Genomic DNA, 19,554 nt, shown 5'->3' on the forward strand with positions numbered 1-19,554 from the left:
GAACTCTTGAACTCACATGCTCATTCTGCATCCTCCAAATTGAGGGATTTGTTTTAATTTGAAGGATTAAAATGTGCACTGATGCTTTGAAATCTCTAAAATTAAGACCTATCCAGCATCTAACTCTTTCCCCTGATGACTTGGCCCTGTTGGATTTATGTGAAGATTTTAATAGCTCTGTAAGATCTTGCTGTCCCTCCTACCTACCTGTGTGTGTGTGTGGTAGGAAGATAATTTTCTTTGCCTCTCACTGTAAGTTGTGATGCTTTTCATTTGGCGCAGTCGAAATCTAATTCTGTCAGTTGGCTCTGATTCATCTGCGAGCGAGAGGAGAGTGTGACTAAGCTGTGGTGGCTTTAATAAAAATAATTCCTTCTTTATGAAGAAGTGGCGTGATGGAGGCCCTCCACTGTCCCCCGCATTAGGGAAATTAACATCCAGAGCCATTTTTCAGAGCGCTCCATTAACAGCATGAATCTGACAGCCGCAGAGAGCCGAAAATATTGGTTGTATTAAAAACCTGTCGGATCGTAAATTAAACTGCAAAACAAACACATAATAGATAATGGAGGATAGAAAAATAAGACCTCAGGCTTTCAATATTGCCAATCTGTGCCTTCATACAGTCACACTGAGTGGAACAAAGTTAATGTGATTGAGGGTAGATGTTGCTGGAGAAAAGTCCTTGTACATGCGTTTATACTGCATCTGTCTGAGGCGTATTAGAAGAGGCGAGGAGTGGAAGAACTCCAGTCAAAACTGCACCTCTCAGTTGAAATCTTAACCTAATAATCATTATTTAATCTCTGTAAACACATGTCTGCATATGAATGCAGGGTCTGTTGGCAAAGAAGAGGATTTTCATATTGGAAGCGTTCTGGTTCCCTAGTCTGAGTAATATTGACCAATCACGTTCAGTCAACAGGCTCCAGGGCACAGACATGGAAAAAGCCCCCTGCCCCTAATTTACAGGTGTAAGCCCACATTGAAACACATAGTGTCTCTTTTTTTGTTGTTTGTGTCATTTTGTAGTTGTATTATGTCTCTTCAGTTAGTTTTCATCTCATTGTGGTAGTTTTATGCCTCTTTGTCATACTTTTATGTCTCCTTAGTGTCTCTTTGTTGTAGTTTTCTGTCTCAGCTGTCATTTTGTGTCACTTTGTGGTCATTTTGTGTCTATTTGCGGTTGACTAGTTGTTGTTTCCCTTTGTGGTAGCTTTGTGTCTCTTCTGTGGCTTTTAACTCTTTGTGGTAGTTTTGTATCTCTTTGTGGTAGTTTTGTGTCTTTTTATGGTAGTTTTGTGTCTCTTTGTGGTAGTTTTGTGTCTCTTTTGTGGATTTGTATCTCTATGTGGTACTTAATTGTCTCTGTTGATTTGTATCTTAATGGTAGTTTTGTATGTCTTTGTGTCTCTGTTGTGATCTTTGTTGTATTTTGTCTCTTGGTAGCTGCATGATTTACTTTGCAGAGAAATGTTAACAGAGACTTCAAATAGACATTCTGAACCCAGAGACAAACAGTTCACACTCAGAGGACGTGTTTGTACTAACAGCACCTGTCTCATAACTTCCTGTTGACCATTCATCCTTTGTCGATCAGTTTATACTCTAACAGACAGAGTTTAGATAAAAACTGGATGGTACAACACAGCTAATGAGCCACTGTAGCTTCCTCTGTTTCTGTGCGTCTCTCTGTTGACTTAAAGGTCAACACTGTCAGACGACTCGCAGTTGGTCAAGGAGAATAATCCATCTGAAAACTGATGGATGTTAGTTAAAGGACTAATAAAAGCAGCAGTTTGACTTTGTCTGTTCTTCTTCTCTAACAAACTTGTATCCAGTTTGTTGGAGGTATCTCATGCGGACGCCCCGTGACCCCTCCCACCCGCCTCCCGTGCGGTCTAATTGAAGCGCTGTGTTTCCAGCGAGCGCAGATAGCTCCTCTGTCTGTGTCTTAAGACGGTAAAATACACTTAACCTTCAGATGGACTCGCTCCGGTTGGAAGGGCAGCCACCGTTTCAGGACTCAAATCTTTTTTCTCTATCAACTTAATTGTGTTTTTCAATTATTTCCCCAGATTTTCTGTCTCCTGACATTTGCTGTAAGGACAGTGTTTTACCCCGCCGACTCCCCTCGACCCCCCACACTCCCCCACTCCCCCCCACGGAGCACCAGCGCTCTTTTGTTTTATCCAGCTTCATCCAGAGTAATATAAAGGCTTGTCTCAGGCTTGAAGCTTTTGTCTTCGAGTTCTTGTATATTCATTTTTTTTTTTCACTAAATCTTTTTCTCTCACAGCATTTTACTGTCTGTCGTTCACTTTTTCTCTTCTTCCCTCTTTCGTTCTCACATCAGTTTCCTGCTGGTATTGATCCCTTTCCTCAGTCCCTGGTGATCAGGTTTTACCAGTCTCCCATTGATTACCAATGGAGGCAGAGTTGAGGTGCATCATGGGAAGATGCTGGGGCTGCAGCTCAAGAGGGAAGGGATGGGAAGGTTGTTGGTTTGATTTCCTCAGCAGTGTTACTAAAAAACAAGACATGGGCTCTTTTTATCATAACAGAAACATATAATATATACAGTTTATTTATAGATCTTTGTCTTGTTGTGTATGTATTATGTATTATGTATTATGTATATATCCATATTTCATTATGGCTGGGTGGCAATTCGTGAAATTAAAAAAAAAATTCTCAGACTTCACGTTTTCAAAACTCTTCACACAATCAACACAGGGGCAGCCAGTGTGGACTTAACTGTATGTAATTCATTGCTTTGACACGTGATGCATTCAGTGATCATAAGATTTCAAGATTCATGCATTGTTCTCTCACTCAAACACATGGATTTATAGCCAATTTCATTCATGTTGAATACAGTCTTAAAAACTGTTTAATTTACCTTCAAAATCTAACATAATACAAAATTAAGCTGCAAAGAATTAAATAACATTATTTATAGAAACTGGTAGCTGTCTTACTGGATACACATGTCTGGTTTAATCTTACTGGGTGCACTTAAAGTCTCTATACTTAGCATTCATTCACAGTATACGCACGTGTGGTTATGATTAAGGCTTGTCTCAGGTGATAAAAACTAATAAAATTGTTGATAAATACCGAAAATTAATTTACTGTGACATGAGGTTTATTGGCAAGGTTTATAGGAACTTTTTTTTTTAGGCTTTCATCTTCAGACTCATTTGCAAATGTAACTGCCAGAGCAAATGAAAACATGAGCTCAGCTGATTTGTCTGGTTCACAGGCTGCTCCTGGTTTGGTGCATAAAAATAAACAAAGTAAATATAAAAAAAAGATTTAAAAAAAAGTAGCATAAATATATGCCAAAAATAAGTGTGCAATATGTGCAATATGTTATTTAAATTAGAGAGCTGAACAGTTTTGTGCAGGAATGTGCAGAGTATTCTCCAGGGAATGTGCAGAAGCTCACATAATGCAGTCTATAAATAAATATATAAAATATACTTGAAGATAACATACAATAAACCACCAATAAAGTTTCAGTCACAATACAGATCAACAACTAAAAATAAAACACGCTTTTATTTAGACTGTCACTCAGTTGAATACTGAGGATAAATCAACAGCTTTTATTATCTGGATGACAAGTTAATTGGCTGAGAGCTGACCCCAGTTGTGTGTATGAGTGTGTGTGTGCATGCATGGGTGTGTGTATGTATACTGCTGTATTGATTATTGTTCTACAGACAAAGAAATCACAGATTTTCTTTCTTCCTTTCTTCTCTTCTTTTTTCTTTCTCACAAATAAATATGATTACAAAACGTAGCAAACATTAAAATATAGATTTCAGTGTAATAAAAAAAAATAATTGACGTAATATAAAATCTAGCTTTACCTTCGATAAAGGTGAAAGAGCTCTTACAGTTTTTCCTTTGTTCAGTAACATTTCAGTTTTTTCTGATCTTTTTATGACTCGTCCATATTTTCCAGTGATTGCATGGACTCCACAGGTTGTTGCATTACACCATCCTGCCCTTTTTTAATAGATTCTTTCCTTTATGGATAATGTCATTTCAGCCAGAGAGCCTTTTTATCCCGATCCATCCCATGGTTTTTATGAAGATTTAGCTGAGCTGAGGCGAGCGGCGAGGGGAGCTCGTCCGTCCCCCTCTTTAGTTTATTGGGTTATGTTTGGGAGCAGGTTGGCCAACAAATAGGATTTAGATGCAATGTCATTATAATAGATCTGCCGGTCGTGAAGGAAGCAGATCGATAGGCTTCAAAAATCAATCAGCCCCGTCCGCACGGGTCGGGAGGCAGCAGGTACGCGCAGACAGGAAGTGATGCTACCTGACGAGTGTCCACAGAAAACCTCACATCTCGCAAATGATGACAATTCAGGACATCTGCAAGTCTGGTGTTTGGTGTGTTTGGAAATCCTTAGTTTGAATCTGTGAAAATATTCCAACAGGCTTCAGTAATGGAATATTTGAAAGCACATCCGTAAAAACTAGAAACCAGTAAAACCTGACGTTTCTCTGCTCGCTTTTAGTTTCCAACAGCTGTCACCAGTTATGCTCCACTTATAAAGGAAAATTCAGATATTTCTTATTCTTTCTTATGTTTTATTCTTATCATTGTGTCCAATTTGACTATTTTAACAAAGATAATAATACAAAAATGTCCTGAAGTTCATTAATTATGACCAATAGAATGACCACATTTATGAGAATTAGACTCTGATGAAAGAATTTTCCTTGACGACGGTCTAAGAAGTGAAGAACACAATGAAGTCATCTTTATACAGTGCATATACACTCATCCTGAATCAAACTATACAAAGATAAATTATATTTTCCCAAGAAAAACACAGAGGCATAAGCAGAAATCCCAGGGGGGACAGTAGGGGACACAACCAGTCCATCCAGGGAAAAATATGATTTGCCTCCCCATCCCCCAATATATCACTGTAAACACAACTGTGTCATTTCACTGTATTATTAATAATCAATGAAAGACCTTGTGCTGATTATTGACTATTAGTAGGACATTTTTTTAAGAATGAAAAGATTGTGACTCCTCCCCATCTTGTGCCAAATTGTTTTGGGTACTGATGGGCAAGTGCTTCTTGCCTTCATTGATTAGGGTGGTTAAACATGAGGAGTGAGATTGGTTACATGTGTGGTGTGAGTGAGGTCTGACGTTGGTGGCTGACCTTCTTTAGGTACTTCACAGAAAGGATATGTTAGAAATTTCCTATCTGCAACATTTTTCCAAAAAATGTCATCATCAGCTATGAGCCATTAGAAGTGTGTGGAGGTGACTGTATCAGCAGAGAACCTGCCCTCTGCCTGTATTTCCTTATTTTTTCTCATTGTTTTGCCGTGCGAAGGATGTTTCACCAAGTTATAATGTTGGTATTTGACATCCTGATGTGTTCATGAACAGCTCGGGCAAATAGTACTCACTCTACGTTAATTTCTAACCAATCAATACACTAAAACACATTTGTAATCGCCACCAGTCTTCATTTTTGCGGCTTTGAGTTACAGGTCACTCTAAATCTTAGCTAGCGGTTAGCAGAAGTTTGCTAGCCAACCACAGTAACATCAACCAGCGTTTGAAGCTTGCAGGATGACGTGTGTGTGGTAATAGCACTGCTTTTGGTGTTCCCCTCAAGAACTGCTCTGGAGTAGAAATTCAATTTAATCCTCCCCTCCAAAACTGATATCAGATTTTGCCCCTGCGTAGAATCAGAAGGTTAAGGCAGCTTTTACATATGCAGCCTGACAGACAAAAAACAAGGAGGAAAAAACCCAATCAGCATTTGCTGCTACTCATGAAACTTATTTCAGTAAGCGCATGGTAGCAATTGAACCCAGATGAATGCATCAGGATTTTGGTGGCGGCCTCTATTCCTACAGTATAATTTGTCTGGACTTGGTGATGTTGTGTTGATGATGTTGCCTCAAGTTGTTAAGTCAGCTTAAATTTTATCCTGTGGAGTCAGTTTTCATTTTTAAATTAAATTGTCTGTTCTATGTTGGGTTTTTAAATGAAATGTCAATAAAAACTCTTGTTTTCTGTTGATCACATAGAGAAAATGTAAAGCTCATAAGCTCAGTGCAGGATTTTAGTCTAGAAAACAGCCAGAGAATTGATTGAGCTTGACAAATTGGACTAGTCAGTCACTGTGGGCAGGATGTCACCACCTTGTCAATCTCCTGAATATTGTCAATAAATTTTTAGTAATTTCATAAATTGGGTGTTTGAGATCTAAAACCAAATGTGCTTCTGTAGGTGTGCAGCCTGTTTCTCCCCTCAACCCCCACAAATCGGACAAGGTTTCCACAACAGCAGCCATGTTTATTCCGTTTTGAATATCATAAGCAGACATCAGTGACAGCGCGGGAAGGGTTGTCCATCCAGTCAGGTATCAGAAGGTCTGACAGAACTGATACTGTTTATTTCCTGTGGTTAGTGAACACACCAATACTGTACCTTCCTATGTAAGTACACTGAGAAATGAATCTCAATCCCCATCATCCATCATTTCTAATAGTTTAGAAGGATCCATCTGTAAAAAGCAGGTTTATATACAGCTAAATGTCTTTTGTCTTTGAAACCATCCATCTGCCCGGATCAGTCTCCCTCTCTGTACTTTCTCCTTCTCTGTGTAAATCTCAACTTTTTAGTGATTCTGGTTGGGAGTATATCTCTAATTCTGTTATCTACTGGCCCAGTCTGGCCCGGGGATGGATGCCATCTATAATCCATTTATCAGAGCCGGCCGCTGGGCCTTCGTCCAAATGACAGCTGCCCTTAAGCAATCTCATTATAAAAAGCACCAGGATATAGTATGGAAATATGGGGGGAGGGGGCTGCTAGGGTCTGAAAAATGGACTGAGAAACAAACACACAATGGACATTTTTTAAATGTGTGCATTTCTATATTTTTAATCACACTTGTGCTGTCATTTTTCCAAAATCAGTAATGGTTACACAGCTTTACAACACCAAGTGGCTATGCAAGTGGCTACAATGCATCTTGGATTTCAATCCATCACGAATGCTTGTTTGAGCCATCTGTCCGTCTGTCCTTTGTTTATCCATCTATCCATCCATTTTCTTGTGCTTAGCCTGGGTTGGGTTGCAGTAGCAGCAGGCTAAGCAGGGTACTCCAGACATCCCTCTCCCCAGCAATGCTTTTCAGCTCCTCCTGGGGGATCTTGAGGTGGTCCTTGGCCAGATGAGATATGTAATCCCTTCAGCGATTTCTTGGGGTCTCCTCCCAGTTGGACGTACCTGGAAAACCTTTGAAGGAAGGTGTTCAGGAAGCCACCTAATCAGATACCCGAACCACCTCAGCTGGTTCCTTTCAACATGGAGGAGCAGCGGTTCTATTCTGAGCTCTTTCCCCTATCTCTAAGGCTGAGCTCAGTCACCCCACAGAGGAAACTCATTCCAGCTGCTTGGATCCATGACCTCATTCTTTTGGTCACTCCCCAAAGCTCATGACCATAGGTGAAGGCTGGATCGTAGACTGACTGGTAAATCAAGCCTTTTCACTACAGTGTTTAGGTACAATACCTCCTTTACTGCTGATGCTGCAATAATCCACTTTTCCATCTGGCGCTCCATTTTACCATCACTCATGAACAAGACCCTAAGATATTTCCAACTTCTTCACTTAGAGCAGAAACTCACTCCGAACCTTGAGTGAGCAATCCACCATTTTTCCGGCAGAGAAACATGGCCTCAGTACCCAGGCAGGTACTGCTCACCCCAGCACAAGCTGAAGATCACGGTCCAAACTTGGCTATATTGCAGTTTTATTGCAATTGCTATGAATTGTGCAGCCCTAGTCCAAATGGTGTTTTCACCAGAAATGAACCACTCCAGAGTTGACTTGTCATTGTTCTGAGATCACACCTTCGAGGAGCACCAGAGAGCGGCTGGTTGGTCTGTACCAGAGTTCACACCAACCCAAGTGAGCCACACCACGGGGACAAAACACTCCAGGGTTCAGTTCAGCTGGACTAAGGCTGGTGTGACGCCAATTCTGCTATACTCAAACTAAGCTGTGTTTGAATTTAACACAAAATGAACTTCATGTTGTATTCCATTAGAGTGTGATTATTTTTTTTTCTGATGTTGCAGAAGGTGCTCTTAATTTCACATTAGGCAGTATGCCTACACAACTAAACCCTGTGGGAAATCCTGCTGAAATAATGCAGACTGTGGTCTGTAACTTTCTTCAAGCCATTATCACAGTCTCCTGAGTTTATCCTGAGTCGTCTTTCTTTACTTTTCAGTCATCATTCCCATAATTTAAGTTCATGTTACGAATACAACACATGAAGAGAAAACTCCATGGCGGTCAACAGGAAGTACACACAGCAGTGAGCAACTCTCCATCTCTCTCTTTCCATTCATCACACCCAGCGTGCCTGATCACCTCTCACTCCTCACAGACACAGAGTGTGTGTGTGTGTGGTGACCAAGTGCTTGTTCCCTTGCAATACAAATCCATAATAATGCTGTGCTCGCCCATCCAGAGAGAGAGAGAAAATAAGAAATAGAAATCAGGGGGTGGAGGTGGTGTGTGTGCGTTTGTGTGTGCGTGTACACACGCACGCACAGTTTTTATGTAGTCCTTATTGGGCCTTTGATCCAAGGTGTGTAAGGAGCTCTCATCTCCCACTGTGATACTCATACAGACACACACCCACACACACATTGGTCACACACACACTCTTGTATTCCTCTTAGGGCTGCAGCAGTTCCCCACTGTGCAGACCCTGTTACACGCACACACACAAAGGGGGTTATTTTGGGGTCGTCTTGGTGAACACAATGGACGGACACGCCCACACCCGCGCACACTCACAGGCACACGCACACACAAAAGGCTTTCCAGTAGCACGTGTCCAAAATCCTTGCAGAGGTCTGTGAACATGACCGTCTCTATATGTGTGTGTGTGTGTGTTTGCACTGTGACTAAAGGCTTTCAGCGGGACAATGAGACGTGTGCCTGCCTGCGTGTGTGTGTGTGTGTAAGTAATGGTTAATACCAGGACAATAGAAGTGTGCCTGTTCAGTTGTTATCGGCTCACTGGAGACTCACAGGCCTGCTGTTTTTTTTAAACCACCTTTCACCATGAAAAGGAAGAAAAAGAAAGAAATGAAAAGGGAAAAAATGTCCCCTGCAGAAGAAGGAAATAGACAGACCTACAGTATCTTCAGAACTTTCAAAATAGACTGCAACACTCTTAATTTATCAAAATTTAATGAGTCACTAAAACCAATGAAGTATGTTGAAAGCAACGTTTGCAGGTCTGGTTTCTTTTCAGTTCCTGTATTACCTTATCATACGGCAGACATTAGATGGAGCTGTTGGCAGTTTTTTTTATTTTTTACATTCATGATATATACAGGAGGCAGATGAAGCAAATCCCTCAATTAGACATGTTATGTAGTGAATCATATGTTATGTTATTTATGTTAATTTATTGTAAAATACTCAGCTTTTGGTTTTGAGTCACTTCAAATGCAAAGGTGCTTCAGGGAGATTTCTAAAACTTAAAACTTTGTTTTTATTTAAAATAAATATATTGATAGTTTGAAATATAAGTTTTACATAATATACTGAGACCTCCCTACATGTTTATTTTGAAGTGTATATTTTAAATAAAATCACATATAATTGAATAAAGGTGTAGCTGTATTTTTGGGAGATAAAATAAAAGGCCAGAAAAGATTTAGAATCCCTGCTATAAACTCTATTGTAGTGAACTGTATTGTATACTATTGTAGAGCAGCTGCTCCAAAAGCCCCAGACTCATCGCATGTTGCTTTGTTTTTAGTCATTTGTGGAGGAGTCTTGTGTCCAAACGTAGGTCTGAAGACCTTATTATTTTAGTTGCACATGGTGCATATTTCTAAATACATTTGTCGGAGTCTGTCGGAAACGTTGTTTGCCATTTGCAGGTGCTGTGGGGTCTGAAGAAGCTGAAGGGGGTGTTGAGGGTGAAAATTCTTTCTTGACCTCAGTAAAAGCAGTGGGATCATGAGTTAAGATGAAGTAATGTCACTTTTTATGTCATTTGAAACAAATTATTCCAATTATGAAATACAGAACGTTCAGGCATAAAGCCTGAAAGTTTATTTTCTGTCTGTAATTTTTGGCCCACTGCATAGTTTTGCCACGTGGACCAAATTATCTTTGGTGTTATTTTTTTCCAACTGGCACCTAGTGATGCAACAACAGTTCTTCATGGTTCTGTCCTGCAACTTGATTGGATGCTGTTGAGTTGGTTCAGAACAATGATCTGGACAGGGTGGGGGATTAATGTCGAACTGCTGGAATTGAATAGATTGGTGTTAACGTTAGTTGATTCAGGAAATTAACGGTAATGAATTGACTTGTGGCACACTTTCTAAATAGCATACTTTTTATTCTTTGGTTTGGGAGGACGGTACAGAGTATTTTCAAATCGCAAGTCATTGGTGTTAAAGTCGAGTCCAAGTTATGTGACATGAGTCCACACCTCTTCAACTAATTAAGGAATTATTTAAGTGTGTAATACCTCATCTAAAGATCAGTGTGAACCACCACAAGGCACTCATGTTCATCTTTCTGTTGTCTCCACCAGGTTGTCTGTCCAACCTTCCACCAAACGCCAAGAAGATCTCCAACTCATACGAAGAGCGCCGTAAACAGGCCACCGCCATCGTGCTGCTGGGGGTCATTGGGGCTGAGTTCGGCGCGGAGATCGAGCCTCCAAAGGGTTCAGTGCGGGCTCGAGCGGGCGGGCAAGCTCCTGAGGGCTTCGGACTGACAAGCGGAGGGTCGTCCAACTACTCACTGGCCAGACACACATGTAAGTACAGAGATAACACACTCATATCCTGGATATCAACAATTGTATTTGGAAGGATATCTGAACAGGTAAGAGTGATAATTCCAGATACTGTAACTCAGGAAATAAAAAACAAAAAACAGCCCACTAAATCTTGAGATGCTTTAAAAAGGTAACACTGTTTGAGTGCAAGTAAGTAAGTAAGCAGTTGTGGGACACACAGCAATGGCAGAATTGGCACTGACACTGTTATTGATTTTCTTTCTCTGTAATTCTTTATTTTTCTATAATCTTGTTTCATCTTTTTAATTTCTTCCCTGCACTGTTTGGCTCTGTGCTGCCTCCATCTCCATTATTGTCCGACACAGAGAAACATTCTCGTCCACCTTTTCATTCCTAACCACTGACTCCAGCTTCCCTTCGAATGACCTGCTCTCCACAAACAGTAATGAGGGCCTGGACATCTTGGTTTGTCCACCAAGTATGTCCCAGTTGTTCTTTGTAAGCCGCGGTGCTGGTGTGCCTCGAGGGATGGCAGTGTTAGTTGGTCCATCTCGACTCAAAGATATCAACAGCTATTGAACAGACTGCCATTCATGATCCACCAGAGATTGATTCCTACTGACTTTTTTGATCAGCTGACCTTCCCTCCAGCACCACCAACAGATTGACAGTTTGGATTTTGAGTAAAATACTGTAGCTCGATAACTGTTGGTTGGATTTCAAGGATAGATGCTAATAGTTTGAAGCTCTGACTCCAAAAATCACCAAGCCCTTAAATTTGGTGATGTAAAAACAATACAGAAAAGGCAATTTTGTGCATCTTAACACAGATCTCCTTAACTGTGATGCTTGTGTTGTCCACATTAACACAAAAAAATTAATAAATAAAAAAAATAGGGTGTGTTACCTAAAGTAACACTGTACCATAATGGTAAAGAATGACAAAAGAGAGTTATTGTTAGGGATGGGCGTTTTAAGCCAAAATGCTATTCGATATTCACTATTTGACAATTGTCCAAAGTTCGTACCCGCCCCCTCCTCCCACCATGCTCGCACAACCACAGACACACATTTACACATAGCAGCAAAACATGCATGCATTACGCACATGCCATAGCCGAGGCCGCACCAGCTTCTGTACAGAAACAAAGCTGAGCAGCTCGCAGTGCAAAATAAACTTCCACAAACAGCAACAGACAAAAACTGTTACAGCATCTGATCACCTACTCTCACTATATAGTTGCTTCAAATGAGGCTTAGCAATATCACAGTGTCTCTTAGCTGTCACGCAGCGTTACACAGTTTAGTCCGATAGCAGCCAAACCTCTGGGAATAGCCGTGTTAGCAAAATAGTAGTGCCGAATTCAATAGGATGAGCTACAGAAATACTAAATACTACATATACTAATACTAAAACAACACAAATTCGGCAAACTTAAGGCTTTCCAGTTCAGAGGTTGCGCTAGACTTTTTCATTGTCTGTCATTTTGACTGACAGGGTCATAAAAATCCCGTCATAATCTATTTTTACCTATCAGGTTAATTTTTAAAATGATAATAATTACATATTCAATAGCATTTAATTTTGATTCATTTTTAATTAATATTCAGTCCAAACAAGCTGAACAGAGAATCCACACCTCCATACCTCTTTTATCAACACCATCATCGTTATTGGGCTTTTTGAAGAAACTTCATCTGCTGACACTCAGCTGCCGTGACACTAGGTGCATTCGAGATGATCCAGGCCTGCGCAGAATTGATCAGCGGCGATCGCCGCATAGTGCATGCTGGTTAGATTTGTGTCCCGACTTGATCCCGTCTTGCACATGTGGGCAACAATAACCTCACGAGATCGAGGCGGCTGCAGTTTGTAGTGCCAGATGCCGCAGCTGCTCTCCACCGACTGCAAACGCCTGGCTGTCACCTGATTGACAAGCTGACAGGCTCTGATTGGCTCATAATTTTGACAACAAACACCACGTGTTGTATAAAATACTAATTTTCTGTGTAATTGTAATATTTAATGCTGGACATATCAGTCTTCTGTAGCAGTCAGGCGAACTGAAATCCACACAGATGTTGTCATCAAAAATTAACTTTTTGTCCAATCAGCTCTTCTGTCCTCCGGTGTCAGATCATTTTGAGCAAGTAAATGTTCAGTAAACAGCCTGTCACTCTGAAATAAAATACGTCAGAGTCTGCAGATGTTGCGTCGGTGAACTTACCTGGACCAGTGATGGCGCAAGATCTAGTAATATCACATTATTTCCGGGCTCCAGAAAAATGGCTTTTAAAATCTATTTTCCCTTGTAGATTTTAAAAGACAAAATGATAGTCACATGAACTACTCAATTTTTTTTATATTTTAATGACTATTTGAATATTCAAAAATCATGTGCCATCCCTAGTTATTGTTTAAAAATTGAATACATTTTTATCACAGTAGTAATGGAAAATATTCAAATGTCTGACCAGTTTAAAATGTATGAAACTGAAAAGCATTTAATATGAGCTCTTTTTCTGAGTTTGTTTGCCTGGACGTTACCCTCAGTCAGCATTGTGGAACAGCCTGTAGGAATGATTGTGTTAAAAAGTGTCGGCATATTTCAGCAAACTTGCTTGTTTTCAGTTTCCTGGTGCGTCTTTCTTGACATACAGTATGTTTGTTGTGTTGCTGCTATCAGCTCACAGCTTATAAAAATTAAAATAAAATGGAATAGTTATCACTGCATTTTACACCTTATCTTATATCAGTTGAAGAGTATACAAACCTAAATACCCAATACCAAAAATGTCATGGTGGAATCCGTAATGGGATGGTATTACCTCAAGGCAACATTTACATTTTCACAGTTGACTGACTATAAATATCAAATAAAGTACATGTTTTTAGACCATTTTTGTTGCAAGTGATGATGGAGCTGAACCATGTGAGGGAGGCCACAAAGAAGGGATTCAGAATGACCACCAGAGAGTCATGTGACAAATAAAAACACTGCTATTAGTTTCCTCAGGGCCCTGCCTCTTTTTTTTAAAGTATTGCACCATAATTTGATAAGGAAGTATTGTGTGAGTGTAAAGGGCCAAAAATGGGTATGGTACCCAGAGGCACCTCTGGACCATAGAGGGTTAGATGTGTCAGATTCTAGCCACATAAACTCCTGCTTCCATTAACCCCTAAACTTTTGTTGCTGTTTCGTTTTTTTGACAGTCCGCCTTATGTTCCTGGTTCTTCTGTAAGGATTGCATTAGCAGCTTGAGTAGGCTTTGTAAACCCAGAATGTTGAACTAAAAGGCACAAAGGAATCTGGATGTTTGTGGAATTGTGACATTTGTGTTGGCAAAGGCTTGCAGTATGGGGATAAAAGTTGGTGGCCATGTGGGGCCACCTACATTGAATATTTGGTGGCCAGAGAGCAACTATTTTTGGCCATGATTAATATTAAACCATGGACTGACAATCAAAGTCCCAGCAAATGATCCCTAAGAACTTTTGTGATCCCTTGACCAGCCTTGTCCAGTCTTTTGGTTTATGACCAGTTATTTGCAGCCGTAGTGTTTCATGCTATTTAGTCATCGACAACCTCTCACCTTCTGACAGATCCTGACATGTTCAGTGGTTCCTGTTTTGGTCCAGAATCACGTTTTTTCCAAACTCAGAACTACACAACTGACAAAGTAGAAACTTCAGTGTTGGATTAGAGGTGAGGAGAGAGATGGAATTGATTTTCACCCACCAAGCTTGACACCTTAAGGAGCTTGGCACTGACTTCCACACACACTCGCATACATACACACACACGCACACACACTCGCTGAGCCCGGCCTGTGCCACGCTGTGCCTGCAGCGTTGGACCTTGGTGGGCATCAAACCTGCACTAAGCAGAGCTGCTCTTCCATCCTGCTGCTCCCGAGCTCTGATTGGCTGCCTCTGGGGGCGTCCGCCCAGCGACAGAGCCTGCACTCACACTGATAGGCTGTGGAGCGTGATGCTGCTCAGTTGGACCTGTACACAGCGGTCAGCTCACCTGTGTGGATTCACTGGACAAAACACACACACACACACACACACACACACACATATAGAGAAACCGCAGAAAACCTCAAGCCTGTGTCATCAGATGAAAACAATTCAAGATTTAATTGATCGCCTTGAGTAAAACTCCACCCTTTTAAAACCGGGTGACTGTCATTTGGGCATCAATTGAATAAACCAAACTTAAAGTCATCAGTGTTTAATGTTGTACTAACATCAAGCTGTCCTACTAGAACTTTGTCCAGAAAAGAAATATGGTGCAGACTACGTTAATACTGCACCACAGCAGCTGGAGCAATCCACAGCCATTCTGCACAATGCTTGTGATTCCACCAGAAGTGGCTCTCCGATCTGCTCCGCTTCAAATACGCGCCGAGTCTATTTTTGATGGATGCTGTGTCAATTAGCACAGAGCAGCTTGAATGGGCAGGAAGTCAGAAAAAGCAGGGAGAATCCATTTAATTTTCAAAATAAAAGACCCCTTGCAGACTCACAATCATAAAGACAGACAGAAACGAAACTATTTAACCATTTAGCCTGCTTATCCATGGTGGAAGCACAAAGAGCAAGGAAAGAGGAGCTAATCAACAAAATCTGAGCAAGTAAACATAATCAGGCGGGCAAAAGCCACTGCTGCTGAAACGCCTCTGAAACGCTGTGGATGGGGCTTGCAGCCGTTTAGAGGAACAGATCAGAATCGTGGTGCAGACGTGCCGTGCTTGGTGGAATCAACTGGTAACCGGTAAGATTCAACACTGGACAAATTGTTTCTCACCCAAAAAAAATGGACCTAATGCAAGAACATTTACCATGAGGCCTGCTCATATGAGTGCCCCAAGTCAAATTCTGCAAACCCTCTGCACAGACTTTGTCATTAAGTGCTTATTTCAGCCTTTTGAATGCCACCTGGCCATGAGCAAATGGAAGTTTGTTTGCTACATTTTTTATGTAAGGCTACCATTTCTACGCTGTTTGCGGGCAAGTTTCATTCACAAAAATATTGCCCAAGAGTGATGAGAACTTCAAACTCTGAAGCTTGAAGCCCTACAGTTAGAAACAAGCATACAATATAAAAATGTACTAGTGTCAGTGTAAAGGGAATGGTTTGATGCCATAAAGAGTCTTGCTCGATCAAAGTGGTCTGGGACTTAAGTGTTGATTGAATCAAAGCTGATCACATACTAGACAACGCTTGTAATTCCACCAGAAGCACTGCAGAATGTTTCAGAAGCAGATCTCTGCTCTCCCCGAGTCTATTTTTGAAAAGTCTATTTTGGAAGCTGCATCAAGCTCCACAGAGCAGATCAAATCAGGCAGGATGTCGGACACAGAAACAGAATTGAGCATCAGGTTGATTTCAAAATTAAACAAGCTCTCATTTGTAGAAACAGAATTATTTTACCTACATGGCCTACTTACCCATTGCAGAGGTAAAAATAAATCAAGGAAAGACAAGCAAATCAACAAAGTCTGAACAAGTCAGCAAAATCAGACAGGCAGTCAGATTTGGCAACACATTTTTGAAATGATTCATGTAAGAATCATATGTGTTTAGTAGAGCTGTAGGAGGCTCGTGGAGCTTGCCCCTGTCCTTGTTTCAGTGAAACGCTACATCAGAGGTGGCGAGTGCAAAGTTGGCACAACCCATAGAGTCACAATTGCCATGTTTCCATCTAAATATATCATAATGTTTAACCTAATATCAAGTGGATCTGCAAATAAAAGCTTGTTTCAATCCACGACCACTTTATGTGATCATTAGGAGTTTGTTCAATAAGATAAACAGTAGTTTTCACCTGTTCTCCAGTTGGAAAACCATGATGTCGTTGCAGAAGAAGAGGGTGCAACAACACAAAAGTAAATTAAAGCAAGCTAGTCGGACCTCAAATGGTGAAAAACAACATAGAAAACAGGATGGAAAAAATCTGTATTGATGTGAGCAAGCTTCCAACAGTTCTGTGTGGAGCCATGATGGATGAATTACATAGCTATGAGAGCCATGAGGAGACTGTCAGAGGAGAAACAGCTGATCAGTCATGTGAGTTAAATGTGCGCTACATCAGAAACTAGTGTTCATCTCCCATTCAGGGCATTAACTCTTTTGCATAAAAGGCAAAAGTCAACTAAAGCAAGCATAAAAATTGAGAACATTTTTTTGAATTTTGCCATTTCCACCGACCTGATGCAATACTTCAAAATGAGCATAAAACTATTTGGATACAAACACAGCTAATGGCTACATTTACAAGAAACCAGCATAGGTCGCTTGTAGAAAATAGGAAAATTAACAACAGTCTTATGTCACGGTCGCACACTTGGTTGACCCATTCATTCACCATGACCTGCTCCTTACGAGGATTTTGAAGCCGTAGCATCGTGTTATTCCTAGACATTCTTCATAAATCACTCGCTCACCAGAGGTCCTTGTCACTTTAACCCAAACACAGGTCATATTTCAGCATTTGAGCAAACTAAGGCGCATCTCCACTGACTGAACTGAGGAAGCTGCTCCACAGAGAGGCTGAACCCTGTAAAACAGCTTTTACTTAATCAAAAGCTCAAGCAGACAATTACAAATGACTGTAAAAAGGAGGTGGCGGAGGCCATTTTTTATGCTCTCTCCTGTTTCTTTCTCCTCTCCTGTTTCTTCAGTCCTTTTCTTCCCTTCGCTCTGTTCTTCCAGCTCTCATTCAGTTGTTGTTGTTGTTGTTTTTCTCCCTCCGTCCACTCTCCATCTCCCCCTTCTCCTCTCTGTTATGAAATTGAAAGATGGATTGGTGTTGTTGGCATACAGCGCCATGTGCGTGATGAATGAGAGCTGTCCACCCAGAGAGAGGGAGGGTACAGTAGTCTATACAGCACAGTATAGATTGATGTTTTCATATGGTGAGGGGGGAAATGTATAGGGAAGATGGAGGGGGGTGTGGATTGAGCCTAAGGCTGGAAGGAAGGAAAGAAGGAAGGACGGATGATGACAGAGGGAAGGGACGATATGATTGGACAGGATAAAAGAGACAAACTGTACATCAGTGTACCATCTCTGGACAATAACACTCACAGTAAATGTCAAAATACCTCGAGTTCCTTCTGAGGACCATTCACTGTGAACGGTGGCATTTTAAAACATTCATGAGAGCCGATCGGAAATTGAGTTTTAGTTGCAGCTCAGAAGCCCTCTGCTGTGGATCAGACCAAACAAATTTTCAATCTGGCAGTTTTAAATACATAGAACTAAGTTGTATGAGTACTTTATCAGCAGTGATTTTAGACAAAGGGTTCATGCTGTCATGTAGTGGATTTCTAGTCAGTTTTCAAAGTGTGCATAAAAACTATGTGTGGAAATGCTGGAACTTCAAAAAAGAAGTCAGAATATTGAAAAAAAAAATTGCTCAGCTTTGGAAAAAGCTTTGGCAAAAATGCAGCAATGGAAACAAACTTATGAGTAAATCATGAGACAAAGACTTAAGACCTGTGAGGAGTGACGGGGTGACAAACCTCAAATTAATACATGAAACCAGCCGGCTGCTCCTCACCTGAAAAACAGACATGCAGGTTGTCTGTGCAAATAACTTATTATTACCCATATTTACATTTACTGTTAGGTGGCAACATCTTGTGGCTGTAGTAATTATAACACGAGCTGTATAAAGGACAAGAAAGTCTGCATATGGAGGAGGTGGGATGGATTGATGGACATGTCTGGTCAGTGGGTCACAGAATCACCAAAGTTACTGGTGCCAATTTGCTGGGACCTTGAATGTCTGTGCGAAATTTCACGGCAATCCAGGGTTGCTCTGTGGCTACCAAATATTCCATGCAGGTGACCCCCTGATGCCAACCAGTTTTATCCCCATGCTGCGATGGTCACACAAACACAGGACTTTCACCCAGGAGTCTGGGGTTCATGCATTGACTAACTGACAGGTTTATGTTGCATAGCGTTGCGTGAATGACCTAAGTTGTGACCTACATTAGTAAGTAAGTTAATGTACTTATTTTCACCCAAACCATGTTTTTTTCCTAAACCAAACCAATCTAGTTTTACCTAAACCTAACCAAACTGTGACCATTATGTGTCACTATATCTCTAATGTCACATGTAGTCCCCATCAGTCATACTGGACTCATTGATAATCAACCTATTGTGTGGTTTAGGTATGAGGACATGTTGAACAAACAGAAATGTCAAATTTCCAACAAGTTTCCACCTTTTCTGTTCATTTGAGGTTTGACCCGTACTCTTTTAATTATATTATCTCTTCGCTCTCCTCTGCAGTGGTGTAATGATACCTTGCTGGTGAATTAGTGTCTGTTTACCTCGATGAAAGAACTCTAATATGGTGCACCCCTCAGTTGGTAGAGCGTGCTTTGTCCTCAGCAGCCATTCAGTTCTTCTCTCTCCCTGCTTTTCTGCCCCTGATCCCCTCTAAAAAACAAACCTTCCAATATTAACATAACAGTAGGGCAGGGAAACATGCATTCACTGTCATTTTGCCACTTGTGTGGAAATTTGTTGGACGGAAAATTGGCTACTATTATTTTGGGCCAATCAAACAACATGGCCAGTCGAAATGTTTCTCAGAATATATTTTTAACCAGTTTACTCTTCTTACCAACTGATGAAATAAGCTTAAAAAAGTACTGAATAACTTTTTTTTTCTGCTGAT

The 19,554-nt window shown here is 40.8% G+C and overlaps 1 protein-coding gene across 4 annotated transcripts in view; it reads left to right on the top strand.

Annotated features, from left to right (window-relative positions):
* wdr7 (WD repeat domain 7) overlaps positions 1-19,554 on the top strand; it is a 134,586-nt gene that overhangs the window by 79,149 nt on the left and 35,883 nt on the right. For all 4 annotated transcript variants that reach the window (XR_014772664.1, XM_084746563.1, XM_084746561.1 and 1 more), the window contains one exon: positions 10,639-10,866. Coding sequence is in view for 3 of the 4 variants with exons in the window: in XM_084746563.1 (XP_084602689.1) it covers positions 10,639-10,866 (228 nt within the window). In the remaining variant the exon portion in view is untranslated. The remainder of the gene's footprint in view (positions 1-10,638; positions 10,867-19,554) is intronic.

The sequence above is a fragment of the Lutjanus erythropterus genome, chromosome 20 (genome assembly GCF_056507025.1).
Source record: "Lutjanus erythropterus isolate fLutEry1 chromosome 20, fLutEry1.hap2, whole genome shotgun sequence".
Classification (NCBI taxonomy): domain Eukaryota; kingdom Metazoa; phylum Chordata; class Actinopteri; order Lutjaniformes; family Lutjanidae; genus Lutjanus; species Lutjanus erythropterus.